Genomic DNA, 17,442 nt, shown 5'->3' with positions numbered 1-17,442 from the left:
TTAATAGTGATCTGTGCAGTAGTATGTATCTATATAAGCAGTTACACGTGCACTGATCATGTAGATATTATGTACATACTGATACTGTTTATTAATAGTGATCTGTGCAGTAGTATGTATCTATATAAGCAGTTACACGTGCACTGATCATGTAGATATTATGTACATACTGATACTGTTTATTAATAGTGATCTGTGCAGTAGTATGTATCTATATAAGCAGTTACACGTGCACTGATCATGTAGATATTATGTATATACTGATACTGTTTATTAATAGTGATCTGTACAGTAGTATGTATCTATATAAGCAGTTACACGTGCACTGATCATGTAGATATTATGTATATACTGATACTGTGTTTATTAATAGTGATCTGTACAGTAGTATGTATCTATATAAGCAGTTACACGTGCACTGATCATGTAGATATTATGTATATACTGATACTGTGTTTATTAATAGTGATCTGTGCAGTAGTATGTATCTATATAAGCAGTTACACGTGCACTGGTCATGTAGATATTATGTATATACTGATACTGTTTATTAATAGTGATCTGTGCAGTAGTATTTATCTATATAAGCAGTTACACGTGCACTGGTCATGTAGATATTATGTGCATACTGATACTGTTTATTAATAGTGATCTGTGCAGTAGTATGTATCTATATAACCAGTTACACGTGCACTGATCATGTAAATATTTTGTACATACTGATACTGTTTATTAGTGGTGATCTGTTCAGTAGTATGTATCTATATAAGCAGTTACACGTGCACTGATTATGTAGATATTATGTACATACTGATACATATTAATGCACAGATCATCATTAATAAACCGTATCAGTATGCACATAATATCTACATGATCAGTGCACGTGTAACTGCTTATATAGATACATACTACTGCACAGATCACTATTAATAAACACAGTATCAGTAAATACATAATATCTGCATGAGCAGTGCACGTGTAACTGGTTATATAGATACATACTACTGCACAGATCACTATTAATAAACAGTATCAGTATGCACATAATATCTACATGATCAGTGCACGTGTAACTGCTTATATAGATACATACTACTGCACAGATCACTATTAATAAACAGTATCAGTATATACATAATATCTACATGATCAGTGCACGTGTAACTGCTTATATAGATACATACTACTGCACAGATTATTATTAATAAACAGTATCAGTATATACATAATATCTACATGATCAGTGCACGTGTAACTGCTTATATAGATACATACTACTGTACAGATCACTATTAATAAACAGTATCAGTATATACATAATATCTACATGATCAGTGCACGTGTAACTGCATATATAGATACATACTACTGCACAGATCACTATTAATAAACACAGTATCAGTATGCACATAATATCTACATGATCAGTGCACGTGTAACTGCTTATATAGATACATACTACTGCACAGATCACTATTAATAAACACAGTATCAGTATGTACATAATATCTACATGATCAGTGCACGTGTAACTGCTTATATAGATACATACTACTGCACAGATCACTATTAATAAACAGTATCAGTATGCACATAATATCTACATGATCAGTGCACGTGTAACTGCTTATATAGATACATACTACTGCACAGATCACTATTTATAAACAGTATCAGTATATACATAATATCTACATGACCAGTGCACGTGTAACTGCTTATATAGATACATACTACTGCACAGATCACTATTAATAAACAGTATCAGTATATACATAATATCTACATGATCAGTGCACGTGTAACTGCTTATATAGATATATACTACTGCACAGATCACTATTAATATAAACAGTATCAGTATGTACACAATATCTACATAATCAGTGCACGTGTAACTGCTTATATAGATACATACTTCTAAACAGATCACTATTCATAAACATGTAAACAGTATCAGTATATACGTAATATCTACATGACCAGTGCACGTGTAACTGCTTATATAGATACATACTACTGAACAGATCACTATTTATAAACATATAAACGGTATCAGTATATACATAATATCTACGTGACCAGTGCACGTGTAACTGTTTATATAGATACATACTACTGTACAGATCATCATTAATAAACAGTATTTATATAAGCAGTTACACGTGCACTGATCATGTAGATATTATGTATATACTGATACTGTGTTTATTAATAGTGATCTGTTCAGTAGTATTTATCTATATAAGCAGTTACACGTGCACTGGTCATGTAGATATTATGTACATACGGATACTGTTTATTAGTGGTGATCTGTGCAGTAGAATGTATCTATATAACCAGTTACACGTGCACTGCTCATGCAGATATTATGTATTTACTGATACTTTTTACCACCCTGCGGTTCCTTTATTGTTCTTCACTATTCCATTCTCAGCTTTCTCTGACCTCCCAGATCACTTGGGGGTCCGTGCCTTGTGCACTGGGAGATTACTTTGTTTACACGACGTGTGTACTTTGGGGCAAAGGGGGGCAGGCCCGTGCTGATACCAGAGGTGTTTCATTCTGTTCTCTTTAGGTGGTCCGGCTGTCTTAACATGTAGATCTGTGTAATCTTCTCTCTCCCCCTTCCTCTCCTCCCAGCATCTTACTGTGCTTACAATTCCTCTTTTCTTTCCCTATTCCATGGTCTTTCACTCTCCCCCCTCCAGCAAGGACACACACATACACAGAGCCCCCCCCATATATCCAAAAGATCTCTGTCCTCACCACACCCTCACAATGCCCACAATGCTCTTAGGGAAGATAATTATTGCCTACATGTAACATTTAAAAGTATTTTTCCTACCAGAATGACCCTTATGTTTCCTTCTTACATATTTATCATCGTTACTGTCAGATCAAGCAGTAATTTTTGTGTCAGTGATCTGCAATCCTTCTTCTTTCTTTTTTTTTTTACAAGTTCAATTTCCAGAACTGGAGATATTTTTTATTTTACTTAACTCTTTGATTACCAGCAAGAGGTACAATATTCTATTTAGATGTGTTGCAGCCTTCTCTGTCAGCCGGTGGTTTAACCTCTTCTATAATCTTATTGTACTCGCGCTGTAGTGGAAACCGGAAAATATCTATTCTGTGATTTGGATTTTTTTTTTTTCTAAAAGATTATTCACCTGATTTAAAAAAGTAGAATGTACCTTGAGCTGTGTTAAAAATAAACTGACGAACTCTCTAAGCTGATAAATAACAAACAGAAATAATAAAAAAACTCAGATTTTATATATATATATATATATATATATATATATATATATATATATATATATATACACACACACACACACATACATATATACACATATAGCTACACGTTAATCTGCCACATATATATCTTTTACTTACAAGAAGCTGCATGGTTTATTGACGTCTTGGCCATATTATTAACTAATTAGACAAAAGTTACATTTTGCTTTCTTTTTTATGTTCTATAGAGTCAATTTATGTGCCTTATGATTTTTCTATTGTCTTGTCCTTTCCATTGTAGCTGCAACCTCCAGGGCAGTCTGATCTGTAACAATGCTGTAATAGAGAGTGGGGCAGAAATCAAGGACTGCTTATTGGGGCATGGCCTACGTATTAACAGCAAAGGTGAGTGTCCTAATAAATAAAGCAAAATACACCAAAAGCTCAGACAAGAGTTAGTGTCCTTTTCAGAACCAACCAGGTAGCATACCTAGCCATGCAACCCACAAACCTCAGGACTACTGGAAGGTGCCAGGAACTGCTTTTGCAGTATCTAGAAATTCTCAGAAATGAGATTTAACATTGCAATCTCTATGTAAAAATAACATTATAGAATCATTTTCAATCATGCATATGAAAAAGGAGCGTTTGCACATGTCGAAAATATTTTTATGCTTCAAAAATGTTAAATATTTAAGTTAAAAATACACTACCGTATCATTTGGCTATTCCCTACTAATCCTCACTAGTTGATAAGGATAATTGCCACTGCTTTACTAGCGGAGAGGGACATGCCATGAAAAAGAAATGTGTGTGTATTTATAAATATATTTACATTTATTATTAAGATGTGACATTTCAGGGTTTCCCTCTTTTCAACATACAAATCTGAAATACATTTGACTAAATTGTCTAAGTAAAACAAATGCATAAACCACCCAGGTGATCTCCCCCTGCTTGTGTCAAATGTTGGTGAGCTCTGACACTTGATAGGTTACAGGATCTAACCATAGATAACTTACCTTTGTCTCGGTTCCAGAGGTGTCTGCATGACTGCATCTCAGCTATACCTAAGTTCTTTGTCATTGTAAGCTATCATGTAAACACAGCCTTGTATTATTGTGTCTGAAGATTTGTGTGAAGTCCGGCGGCTTTTCTAGCCGCATTGAAAGACCACCTCTGAGCCTCATCTCTGTAATCTCACTGGGCTCATGTTCAGCCAATGTGCTAATACAGGTGTAGCGGCAACGGAACATACAATTTGTGATATCATGATCTGTCATGCCATTTGTAAAATTACACAGGGAGAGTCAGGAATATAGATATGGCAAGACTATCAGTGACCAATTATTATTCTCCAGTAAAGACTGAAAAAAGAGAGTGTAACAGAGGGAAATGGTATGAAACTGTGAGTGACAGATGATGTATTGGAAGCACCTTTGCTGGTTCTGTGTAGCACAGCAAGCTGCTTATGTGTAGCACATTCTTGTATGATGATAAAGAAATATTGTAATCTTTTTCTTCTTTAAAAGAGGGTTAAAGTTGACGGATGTCGGGTGTTAGAAAAAAACCCAGCACATTGGAGCCTATGGAAGTGCGCTCTATTGAGTGCAACTCTTCCATGCAATCGTGTTCGCATTGCGCTTGACCTCAAATACCACCGCACATTTGCGTGCCCTGGTATTACAAGTGGAGTGCAGTTTTGCGCTGGAAAGCTCTATAGGATGTCTTTAAAAAACTTTAAATATGTCTTCTTAAAAGTATTTTATATCACGTTAAAAAATCCCTTAAACTAAATGGATATAGGTACTATGTCAGTGTGCCCTGCTGATGTAGTACCTACATTCAACCTTCTCCCTTATGCTGCGGTCCCGACTGTCAGCTCTGACAGTCAAGACTGCAGATAGCGGCAGATGGCATCTGTCTTCATATGGTAAGGGAGAATTGATCATTCAGTCCCTGTCCGCATAGGCTTGTGGTGGTGCCGTGGGTCGTGTGTGAGGGAAGGAGGGTGTCGGGGGGGCGACCCCACCATCGTCGGAGGAAGGGGCAGAACTGCTACACAGCAGAAAATATTTTACAGGTAGGGAGGTATCTGCTACATGGTAGAAGGGGGATTTTTAAAGGGGAGAGGAGGCCTTGCAGCATGATCGCTTGGACTGGGGGAGATGGGGAGGGCGAGGGGGGTCACTACACTACAGACACTTTTTCTTTTACTAATAAAATAAATAAATAAATAAAGGAAATTGTGTAAACTGGTTACTGGCAGGCAGCTGACAGTAACCAGTTTACACAATTTCTAAGGTGGTAGGGTAATACCTAGAGTATCTTACTATTCCCCTTAGCAGCCAAAAAATTAACCCCTTCACTGATTTCAGAAGTGTGGTGCTCAGCTGCAATTAGCAGCCTTCTAATTATCAAAAAGTCATGTATGTCTGCTAACTCTGAACAAAGGGAAACCCAGAGAAGCATTTACAACCATTTGTCTTTTGACTGCAGTAGTTGTGTGTAAATAATTTCAGTGAGAAACCCAAAGTTTATGAAAAAGTTTTTTTTTTTTTTAATATGATCGGTGAAACGGTGGCATGACAAATATCGAAATGGTCCTAGATCAATACCTTTGGGTTGTCTACTAAAAAAATGTTTAGTAAATAAAAAAAACAACAAGGCTTTATTTCTGTTTGAATAAAGTGATAGCAAACATGCTAAAAATTCTCATGTATCTTGGGCAAGTGTTTCTCTAAAATTCACAGTTCTGAAGGGGTTGATGTGAATTTCTAATTTCTATGCCCCTCTAAATTAAAGCATGTCTGTGAAATGCAACGCTGCACTGCGCTGTGCCCTATCTGCAACACAAAATGCTGATAAAAGGATAGATAGTAAGATAGATAGATATACATACAATACGTATGTATATAATCCTGGAAGAGGGCTGCACTCTCAAAGTGGATTGGATACATATTTTATGTCCCTGGCAACACTTTCAGAGTAAACTGGGTGCCCATCTAATTATTACAGGTAGCTATCCCCAGAGCAAACTGTAAAGTCTCAGAGTACTTGTTAGCTGATTAAGTGTGTGTGCATATATATATGTATGTGTTTATGTGTGTGTATTTGTATATATATAATGAGTGTGTGTGCATATATATCTGTGTTTATATGTGTGTGTATATATATTTATATATATATATATATGATATGTGTGTGTGAAATTCAAACTTTTAATTAATATTTTCTTCTTAAACGGGAAGAGTCCACAGCTGCATTCATTACTTTTGGGAATACAGAACCTGGCCACCAGGAGGAGGCAAAGACACCCCAGCCAAAGGCTTAAATACCTCCCCCGCTTCCCTCATCCCCCAGTCATTCTTTGCCTTTCGTCACAGGAGGTTGGCAGAGAAGTGTCAGACGTCCGAGAGTCTCTCATGGAGGGTAGTACTCTTCGCAATGGGACTGGAGTTTTAAGTAATCCTATCAGCTTCTCAGTGAGAGCATGGATGAAAGTCCGGAGATGCAGGGAGAGTTTTCCTGCGAACCCATTCCGACTCATAATGACAGCTCCTTGGTAATTGGCGTTGGCGAGTTTCGCTGCCTACCTTTATTCACTCAAGTCCATGTCAGAATTGAGGCTACTATCTGTCACACTTGAAGGGCCATGTTCCTGTTCCACGGTGCAGATTCTGGTAAGATAGTTTCATTTTATTTCTACATGTGAATGTAATGTAATAACGAAAGAAGATAGACTCCCAGTGGGACTCCTTTTATCTTAATAAGGAATCATGGGTTAATATCTCCTGAGGGGGTTATTGGACAGGGGGGACTTTAATCATGTTTGTTATGTGGTTCTATCTGCTAATGTGTAGCAATACCTATGCTCTCTGCCTTTCAGAACATAATAGCCTTTTCTCGGTGACGCAATCTCTCGAGATTGCGCGCCCTTTTTGGTGACTGGCACAGTGCACCTCGTGACAGGTGCGGTTACGTTGTTTCTCACTTCCGTATGCTGACTGTGTACGACAGAGAGAGTCTGGCTTGTGAGTTGTCTGGTTCACAGGAGGTGGTTAGTGCTCCAGCCATTAGGGATGTAAAAAGGGTGCCAGTTAGTTTTTGTCATTTTGGTAATCCTAAAATTATGGAGTATTCTGATATGTTAGACATGGATGTCTCCGATACGGAGAATGCATCTTGTAATGAATATGAAATGGCCTGGGTAATCAATGCCCATCAGTTATGTTCTGATTGCCGTTGTAGAGTGCGCTCTTCTCCCGAATCAGGGAGATTAGAGTGCGTTGAGCCATCCGCCTCAGAGGTTTCCATGAGGCGCATGCCCCAGACCCTTTTTCATCTACGCAAGCAGGTGTCCCTATGGCCTTTGCTCCTTCTCCAGAGGGTGGCTTGTTTCCTCCAGAGGTTACGGCACGGTTCCGCATGACCATTTTTATGGCGTTGACTCATTTATATCTCCCAAGTAAAATATTTCTAAGATACTGTCCGTGTTCTGCTAACCATGGCCGTCGGGCGTGCAATCGCCTGATTCAGTACGGCCTTCTGGGGAAGCGCTGGCCTCTGAGACTTCAGGGGCCCCAACCTCGGGGCAGGGTCCTTTGTTGATCCAGCAAGGGATTTGCCTTCCGTTATAGGCTGGCACGTCTTCATTTTCTTTTAAGACATGTTTTGGCAATGTTGGAGGATCCCAGTCCGAGTGGGCCGAGGGATCCGAGGCCTTAGATGCTGGATGGCAAATTGGGATGACGTTTGGGGATGAAGCCAATCTCCTTAACGTCTCCGTTTTTATTTTTTCTTTATGTTTCCGTTCCAGTTCTGAGCTTGGGTGAATTGGGCTGCTGGTCCCGTTGGCGTTCTCATTCACTTTGGGCGTTCACCCGATGGGTGCTGCCTTCATTTTATTTTCAATCCGGATGGATGTGTTTAATTTGTTTTTTTCTTAAGCTCATGTCTCATTTTTGAGAGCGTTCTTCTCTGGAACCGATACTTGGCATTTTGTGGTCGCGTGGGCACTTCTTTGCAAGTTGCGCACTTTTGAATAATAGAATTATGTTTTCTAGTTCATTTATCGATCCTTTTGGTCAAATGTTCTTGGACCATGGGCAGTTCTGGAGTGTCCTTATACCAGGCAGGCTGGTCAGACGCTTTTCGACTGTTACCTGGGTTCATGTCACTCTTGTGGTGCTTATTTAATCCTGTCGGATTCTGAATGTCACTTGGCCTATTGCTATGAACTCCGGGCTTGGATCCTATCAAAGTGTAAGGCCTGCTGTTTAAATAAAACCCCTCTGACTGTAAGGTTGTAAGTACCGATCTATGGTCGGCTGTTTCGGGCTACTTGCCTGGGATACGGTTCTGTTTTTTGCAGACATCATCATGGTTCTTCCCTGGGGACTCAGAACCGTAATTCCATTCCTTTGGAGTTGGGAGATGTGAGTGACCCATGTGGTCTGGTGTATGGAGTGGCAAACTATTTGCAGCTTCACTCGAAGTTCTTTCGGATGCTGACTCTTTAGCCTATTAAACATTTTCTTATGGTGGTCTCCTTCCTTCCCGCCTTGGGTGGATCATCTGGTTTGGAAGTGCGGGCATGTCCTCCTTCCTCTGCTCAAAGTTTCGTTACTCTAAGAGGTGGTGTGCAGGGGTTCCCTGTCTTCTGTGTGGAACTGCGAGGCCCAAGCTTTTACCCTGTTATAGAGGTTTCTTTTTGGAAGATCGATCCTACAAGGATCTCTGACTGTTGACTCTTCCATATTTTACCCTTGGTCTAACCACGGTCTCGACGTGTTTCTGCGTCCTTGTGTCCTTGTGCAACTCTAGCCTTGGGGCTTATCAGTGAAGAGTCGAGGTCGGTTACAGACGGTCGCCCTTCTGGGGTCAGATAGTTGACCATTTATCCTCGATGTTCTGTTAGGGCTTCGTGGAGGGTGCCTTACGTCTACCTCTTTGGGATGGCAAGCAAGGTCTAGGGTTCTCATTCATCTTCGGGTATTGGTGCTGCCTTGCTAGTGTGTGTAACACGTGTTAACGCTTGTCTACAAGATTTCCTTGCGATCCAAGTGCACTGAGTGCCGAATTCTTAAACTGTTCAGGAGCTCTTTCAGACTCTTGGGTTTGAGGCTGTTGCTAGATCGCCAAGTCTACAGACTTTAGATGGTGTGCTCCTAATCATAAGAGGCAGCTTAGGGTTCCTCTGGAAGTTAGATCTTTTTGATCGATTCTGTTTTTCGAGCTCCCTGGCCTAGGTCCATGTCTCTCCCTAGATGGGTGTGGACGGTTCGGTCTTAGGCTCTAGGTCTTTCTGACGGGTCCCTACTGGTCTGCTGACGCATTTGATGTTCCTGTAGACTCCAGGTGTTTTTCAACTGGGTTGGCGATATGGCCGAGGGCTCTCGCCTCTATGGTAGGGTGGTTTTACCCATTCTCTTCTAGAGCGGGGGTTGGGTTCTCCTGCTTCGGAGTTACCTTAGTATCTAATTGTGTCCCACGATGGCTTAGGGGTAAACTTTGTTTCCTGAAAGCTGAAGGTCAAGAGTTCAAATTTAGCTATGGCTATGTACTCTTCATAATGCAAGTCCTACACATATCATTGTCTAAAGCAGTTTTATAGGGTGACCTGTGGGTCCTTGTTTTTCCTGCCTTGTAACGGTCTTTCCCTTCTTACGTTTTCATAATCCTGGAAAGGAAGATGCAATGTAGTGTCTGGCACCGTTCCTGCCGCGGGAGGCTGAGGGTTTGAACCCTGATGGGACTCGTGCTAAATGTTGGATTCTGATATATGTGGGTTGGTCTGAGGGCCCTCTTTCCTGGAGAAGTGCTCATTTTTTGGGGAAGACAGCAGTGTAGGGGGTCTCATACCCGTGCACAATGCCTATCCTGAATCGCGGTAGCATGCCGTTTGTAGTAGTGGTCAGAGGTCTACTTGGGGGCTTTGCTCCTCGTTGACCCTTCCTTTCTCTTCTATATTTATTGGGTCCTTGTGTTTCTAGGGAGTTCGTCTCCCTGGGTGCTACTATCGTAAGACAACCTTGGGTGGTTCTATGTTGTTGAGCCATGTGGAATGATCCTTTGGATTTTTCCTGGCAATCTGTTCTCCTTTTTGGGGGCAGATAGCGGTCCTTGGCTTATGGCTGGGTACCTTCATGGGAGTCGTGACCAGTGTTCCCTCTAAGGACAGTTTTGTGTGCAGCCCAGCAGTGAAACAGTTAAGAAGAGAACCATACCTTGCCATCTGCATTGTGCAGTGTTTGCTAATTGCAGGGTGTGGTTAGCTAATTAACTGTTTCACTGCTGGGCCGCACACAAAACTGGCCTTAGAGGGAACACTGGTCGTGACCCGCGGGGCTGACTCCTCGGAGGCTGTTTGGTCTCGACAGACTCTGGGACTGAGTGGTCTCTAGTTCGCTTTGCTGGCGGTGTAACTACTGTGCAGTTACCTGGGCTTCTGGTTTTCACCCGTGTCGTCTATATTTTTATAGGGTGTCGGGTAATTTCAGGCTGTGGTGCCTTTTCGAAGGGGCCGCATTTTTGTACCCACCCGTTGTTTGCTTTCAGTGTCCTCTAGCTTGGGTATTGTTTTCCCAAAAGTAATGAATGCAGCTGTGGACTCTTCCCGTTTAAGAAGAAAAACATAAATTATGCTTACCTGATAATTCTCTTTTCTTCTGATGGGAGTCCACAGTTCCCGCCCGTGTTTTTATCTATGAGGCGGCTGTAATTTTTTGTTCTTCTGGAACATTTTTTCACCCTGATATTTCACCTACTGTTCCTTGTTCCCTTGGCAGAATGACTGGGGGATGAGGGAAGTGGGGGAGGTATTTAAGCCTTTGGCTGGGGTGTCTTTGCCTCCTCCTGGTGGCCAGGTTCTGTATTCCCAAAAGTAATGAATGCAGCTGTGGACTCTTCCCGTCAGAAGAAAAGAAAATGATCAAGTAAGCATAATTTGTTTTTTCAAAAAATAAAATGATCAAAAATGACTTTTTCCCTGCCTGTCTGTGTCTTTGATTTTGTTTTTGTGTTCTAAAATGCAAATAATAGTTTATATTTATTTAAAACAACAGATATTACCTTTCTGATAACAGTACTGTACTGATGCATGTTTGTGCACAGCTCATCCATAGAGTCAGATTGCTCAATGGTATCAAAGAAATGTAAAGAGAGAGAATATCAATAGAGGTAGAAAACCCTTTATCTAAACTGCTTGGGACCGGAAAATGTTTTCAGAATAGTCTGAATTTTGGAATATTTGCATCTGTAAAATAGAGCAATTTGTAGAGGGGATGGGACAAAGTGCAAACAACAATATCTTATGTCATTTAGGCAATATTTACTTGTCATAATGCAGCTTATACAATATATAAAGGTAGTTTTATATCATACTTTTGTATACATAGATCAGAAAGATAATGCAGTACTGTAATCAGATAGGCAATTTCTGTTGTTTTAAATAAATATAGACTATTATTTGCATTTTAGAACACACAAAAAAAAAAACAGACACAGGCAGAGAAGATTGTGACTTACAGACAGGGAAAAAAAGTAATTTTTGATCTTTTTTTTTAATCTTCTCTTTATGAGTCCTTAAAGGGACAGTAAACCTCAAAAATAATGTTATATAATTCTGCACATAGTGCAGAATTATATAACATTATATTAGCCTTATCTTTCTAAAACCTAATATTCCCGCGGTCGGGCCGGGCTGTGACTAGACAGCTGGCCCGATGCGCTGTGTTATAAAAACAAACCCGCTCAGAAAAACAGTCATTTTTTAAAAAAAATCAAAGGGAATATTAGGTTTTATAAAGATAAGGCTAATATAATGTGCAGAATTATATAACATTATTTTTGAGGTTTACTGACACTTTAAGGCTGTTCTGCTAGCGCTATACTTGTGCAAGTCACATGACGTGCTCCTAGTGCTGGCCTCTGAGTGGTGTTGTAACTTGCAGTCTCTTTTATCTACAGCAAAACGGGTCAACGAAATCATCATGGGGACCGAGCAACTGATGGAGATCTGAGATTACTGGAGTAGATGCTTGCACACCGTGTGTCCCCAGACGCTGCCTGTCCTATTTATATATGAATAAAGGCCTATGTGGCAGTAAAAGGAATTAAACAAAGGTGTTGCTGGGGGGGCATAAATGAAATCAAACTATTTTTATTTATTGTATTTCAATATACATCCATTGTACCCTTAGGGAAGTAACTGATTACTAGTTATTACTTTGTGTGTGACTGCAGAGAGTATAACTGTGCAATAAAATGGTATATAACTGATCTCAGTTTATGAGATTAGTGACAGTTTGATGGGACGTGTAAGGGACAGTATACACCAATCTTCCAATAACTGCATGTAATAGACACTACTATAAAGAAGAATATGCAAAGATACTAATCTAAAAATCCAGCAGAAACAGGAGATGCAGTAATCTGTAAACGTACGTATACATCTGACACTTGGGGGCTTGGTCAGGAGTCTGAAAATCAGCACAATGTTATTAAAAAATAAGCAAAACTGTACATTGTTACATAAACTACGAAACATTTATGCAAAGAAAAATCTAGTGTACAGTGTCCCTTTAAAGAAACTTTCATGGTTTAGATAAATCGTGTAATATAAGAGAAATATAACATAAATACTTCTGTGATTAGATTTACATATTTCCCTTTAAATCCTTAACTCATTTACATGAAACTTTACTTCTATTATCAATTTTACTTCAATTTCCTGGTATCCTTTGTTGAAGGAACAGCAATGCACTACCGGGGGCTATGTAAACGCATCAGTAAGCCAATAATGCGTGTTTTTCAATAAAGGATGCCAAGAGAACTAAGCAAATTAGATAACAGAAGTAAATTTAAAAAAAAAATCCTTTATTTTAAATTGAACCAACAAAAAAATGTTTAAAAGCATGTTAAAATCCTATAAGCATCAGGTAAATGTTAATTTTTCATATTGGAATGGACATGCTACTCATTTTTTTTCTGTTACTGCTGCTATATAGTGCTCCAGACACATGCATGTTCCTGAGTTTACATCCCTGCTGCTTTTTAACAAAATGATACAAAAGAACGAAGAAAATTTAGTAACAGAAGTAAATTAGAAAGCTGTTTAAAATTGCATGCGCTATCTGAATCATGAAACAAAAATTGTGGGATTCCTGTCCCTTTAAGTGAAACTAAACAAAATTGCATGTTTGTGTAAAACTAAGTCCTTGTACTCTTCTCATTGGCTGATATGGACAGTTCCCATAGAAAAATCTGTTTTATTCACAAGAAGATCAACTAAAGAAAGAAAAAAAAATCCAAAGAAGCATTTTCTTTTAGAGAGAACAGAGTATTTGGGTATCATGTATTTGTGCAGAATCCATTCCTGGCTGATAGTTTTTTAGGATTTGATCTTGTTTTTTTGATAAACACACAACGCATAGAATATAAACTTGTATTCAATACTTCTCGGCCTGTAGATTTGTATAATAACCAAATGCACACTAAAAAGACAATGGTAAGCACTTAGTCTAAATTTCAGATGAGTAGTATGTCTATTTCCACTCCTGTATCATGTGACAACCATCAGCCAATCACAAATGCATATACGTATATTCTGTGAATTCTTGCACATGCTCAGTAGGAGCTGGTGACTCAAAAAGTGTAAATATAAAAAGACTGTGCACAGTTGGTTAATGGAAGTAAATTGGAAAGTTGTTTAACATTGCTGCTCTATCTGAATCATGAAAGTTTAATTTTGACTTGAGTGCCCCTTTAAGCAAGAATATGTTTTATAGATTTGCTGCCATTATATTAAAGACAAAAATATTAATGATCTTGCCCTGATTCCACTGATGCATTCTGCAAGAATTCTACATTTCTTAAAGGGGCGTGAACATCAACATCAAACTTCCATGATTTGCATAGAGCATGAAATAAAAAAATAAAAGTTTTATTTCCTTTGGTTATCAAATCTACCTCTATCTCTCAGTCTTCTCTGCTGAAACACAGTTCCTTTCCATATGAGCATATTCAGGTAGGCATATTGCTGCCATATAATCTTTAGACACATGCATGCTCTTGGGCAAGGGCACCTTTAGCATTTGCGGGGCCCTGGGTAGGTCAAATTTGCGGGACCCCACAGCCCAGCGCTATTTTTCGCCTTCCCCTGTATGCCCTGCACCCTGTATGGCCCACCCCTGTTACCTATATATAAGAATAACAGTATATATATAAACACTTCTTCACAAACAAAATACAGGATATACATTGCACCTTCTCATACTCTCACCCCTGAAAGTGTGGGGCCCTGGGCGGGTGCCCATCTTGGTCCTACTTCAGTATACTTTCATGAAAAGGAGAAACAATGGGGCCGATTTATCTCCCGGCTCGCCAGAAACAGAAGACCGCTGCGCCATAACTTGTGCGCCTGCTCTAAGGCCGCAGACAGAAATCAACCCGATCGAATATGATCGGGTTGATTAACACCTCCTGCTAGGGGGCGGCATTGCGCCAGCAGTTCACAAGAACTGCTGGTGCAATGATAAATGCAGAGAGCGTATGCTCGTATCATGTCCACTCGCACATTAATAAATATACCCCAATTTCTCAAATCTTAAGAAAACGTGCAGTTTGAAGTAACAGATGAGACAGGTAATTTTGAACGTATCTTTTACTTTTCCTCTCGCTGCATTATTGTTTTGGTTAAACGGAAGCTCTGTTCTCTTGTTTGCCTGTCACCTCTCTCACACCCTCTCTCATCTCTATCACTCAGGCCCCCTCCTCTGTCTCTCGCTATCTGCCTCCTCCCCCACTTCCTCCAAGGGATGACACAATGTAATCAGTGCTTTCTGTTAGGTTTAAATGGTTAATTGTGTTTGAGGAAGAAAAGGTGGGGGGGGGGGGAGACCACCCAACGAGTTACAAATTGGGAGGGTGCAGGGAACAGGAGGGGAAAAAAGACAGGACAGAGGGCAACCTAATTGTTCATTTATTGTGTGTGTGTTTTATTTCCTATGTTTGTATATTGATCTCCTATGACATGCACCTTTAGAAATCCGCCAAGGTGCAAATGCACTTATTTATCTTCATTATTGCAATAACACATCTGGGATCCCCTCTGGCAAGGAAGCAGTGAGTTGTGTTAATATTTGTCAGTGTTTTTAAGTAAGGTAGAGTAATACAGTGAGTGTGGGTGGTCTGTGCCAGATTAAAACTATGGGATGAGCGTCCTGTGGCAGTTTATTTGTTCATTGTCGCTGAGAAGTGGAGAGGAATCGGTCAAATGATAAAACATGGAGCTTGACTGCTGATCAGAACCCCTCAACTAATCTAGTCTGTCCATGATTCTTGCTGTGTGTTATAAGATGTGTTCTGATCAATCCAGATTATATATAAATCACACAAGTATATTAATACAGGGATCCCTAGACTTGTAGGATGGTAGTTATGTCACTATGATCTACTTGTACATAGGCTGTATTCTAAAGCAGGACTTTAACTATGTGTGTGACCACTGACCACCGCTGCTGATTATGTTATCACTAGTTTCTGCTATGAACCAGCAGTTCTCTGTGGCTCCCAAGCTGTACTGTATCAGTGTTTAACCCCTTTTTTGGGTTGCAGGGTCGCTAGTGCTAAAATCGCATTCTCTTTCAAATCAGAACATGACATTTTCTCACTATAATGTTCCTTTTATAGATTTAAAAGGATACAATAAGGAAGCTTACCTAGTAAAGTACACTTAAAGTATTCACTAGAATTCCACAAATTACTGAAAAAAATTCTACATTTCATATTTAATAAGGCAGCAAAGGTCCAGAATTGGCCTGAGTCTATGTCCCCCCCCCCCCCCTTACTGGAGACCATGGACAAATTTAGTTTTACTGTCTCTATTTACATTTCTAGGGCAAGAGGGTCTCCAGCACTGTACACATTACTCAATGGGAGGTCTTGCTGGTGGTCTATGAACTGACATGACCACCCTGATCTGCTGTTACAATCTTGTTATCCTCATTGCTTGCCTACCTATAAATCATCTGAAATAATAATTATACCTGGCTGTTGCTTACAGTATGAAATGTGTATGTGGTTCCTGGCTCACTAGCTTTCCGTCCATCTGATGGTCACACCCTTGTTTTTCCATCTTAGAGATTTCTTGACTGTGCAGCTGTGTGAAGTGTGAGCATGATAATTCACTTGTTGATTTAGTTCTAATTACAGCTACCTGCAAAAAACTGCTCTGATGTCTGAAAGAAAAAGGGTAGAACTACTGACCAGCGAAAAAGGCAAACAGAAGTTCCTGAAAATGTATTTAGTAAAATCATTCTCTAGATTAAATGATTATATACATGTTTTGTAAAAGGGACATTTAACTCAACAAATGCATTATATACATTATGAATAAAAGTTTGTATTTTTTATGTAAAAGGGAGCACATAACTGTGATAGAAACTTCTTGACTTATAAGCAAGTGATATGCTGGAAAAGCATAAGGACAAAAATGTTTATATTTTAGGACAGAGACCTATTTAAAACAATAAAAATAATGCATATTAAAATGCCTCCTCTTGAAAGCAGCAGATAAACAAACAATTTAAAGAGACAGTAAACACCTTAATAATTTTGTGTAATTTAGCTCTGAAAAGTATGGATTTTCTAATTCTCAGAACTTAAAAAATATCCTGCTCAATTGTCAAGGCTAACCATGCTACATATAATTCCCTAAACTGATTTAACTGGTAACAGCAATTTTTTTTATAGCATCATGACCATGACTGGCCTTGTCTCCAGACTCAAGCCCAGATTGGCTCCTCCAAATAAGGTAAATAGTGGGTAGAGTTTAACTGTTGAAAAACAATTGCAACAAGCTCACTATTATATAGTAATTACAAAGTATATATTGTCCCTTTAAAGAGACAGTCTAGTCAAAATTAAACTTTCATGATTCAGATAGGACATGCAATTCTAAACAACTTTCCAATTTACTTTTATCATCAGATTTGCTCAGTTTTCTTGGTATTCTTTGTTGAAAGCTATGTAGGCTCATATGCTAATTTCTAAGCCCTTGAAGGCCGCCTCTTATCTCAGTGCATTTTGACAGATTTTTACTGCTGGGCAGCTCTATTTCATGTGTGCTGTATAGATAACATTGAGCTCACTCCCATGGAGTCAGCACTGATTAGCTATAATGCAAGCCTGTCA

The 17,442-nt window shown here is 39.3% G+C and overlaps 1 protein-coding gene across 2 annotated transcripts in view; it reads left to right on the top strand.

Annotated features, from left to right (window-relative positions):
- The window catches only part of EIF2B3 (eukaryotic translation initiation factor 2B subunit gamma), an 89,696-nt gene extending 75,484 nt beyond the window's left edge, over positions 1–14,212 (top strand). For both annotated transcript variants that reach the window (XM_053693555.1, XM_053693554.1), the window contains exons 11-12: positions 3,548–3,651; positions 12,217–14,212. In XM_053693555.1, coding sequence (XP_053549530.1) covers positions 3,548–3,651; positions 12,217–12,269 — 157 coding nt within the window. In that variant the 3' untranslated portion in view covers positions 12,270–14,212. The remainder of the gene's footprint in view (positions 1–3,547; positions 3,652–12,216) is intronic.
- Positions 14,213–17,442: the final 3,230 nt, after the last annotated feature.

Source organism: Bombina bombina, chromosome 10, assembly GCF_027579735.1.
Source record: "Bombina bombina isolate aBomBom1 chromosome 10, aBomBom1.pri, whole genome shotgun sequence".
NCBI classification, from domain to species: domain Eukaryota; kingdom Metazoa; phylum Chordata; class Amphibia; order Anura; family Bombinatoridae; genus Bombina; species Bombina bombina.
The sequence above is the reverse complement of the archived record's forward strand: the minus strand, read 5'-3'. Positions and strand labels throughout refer to the sequence as shown.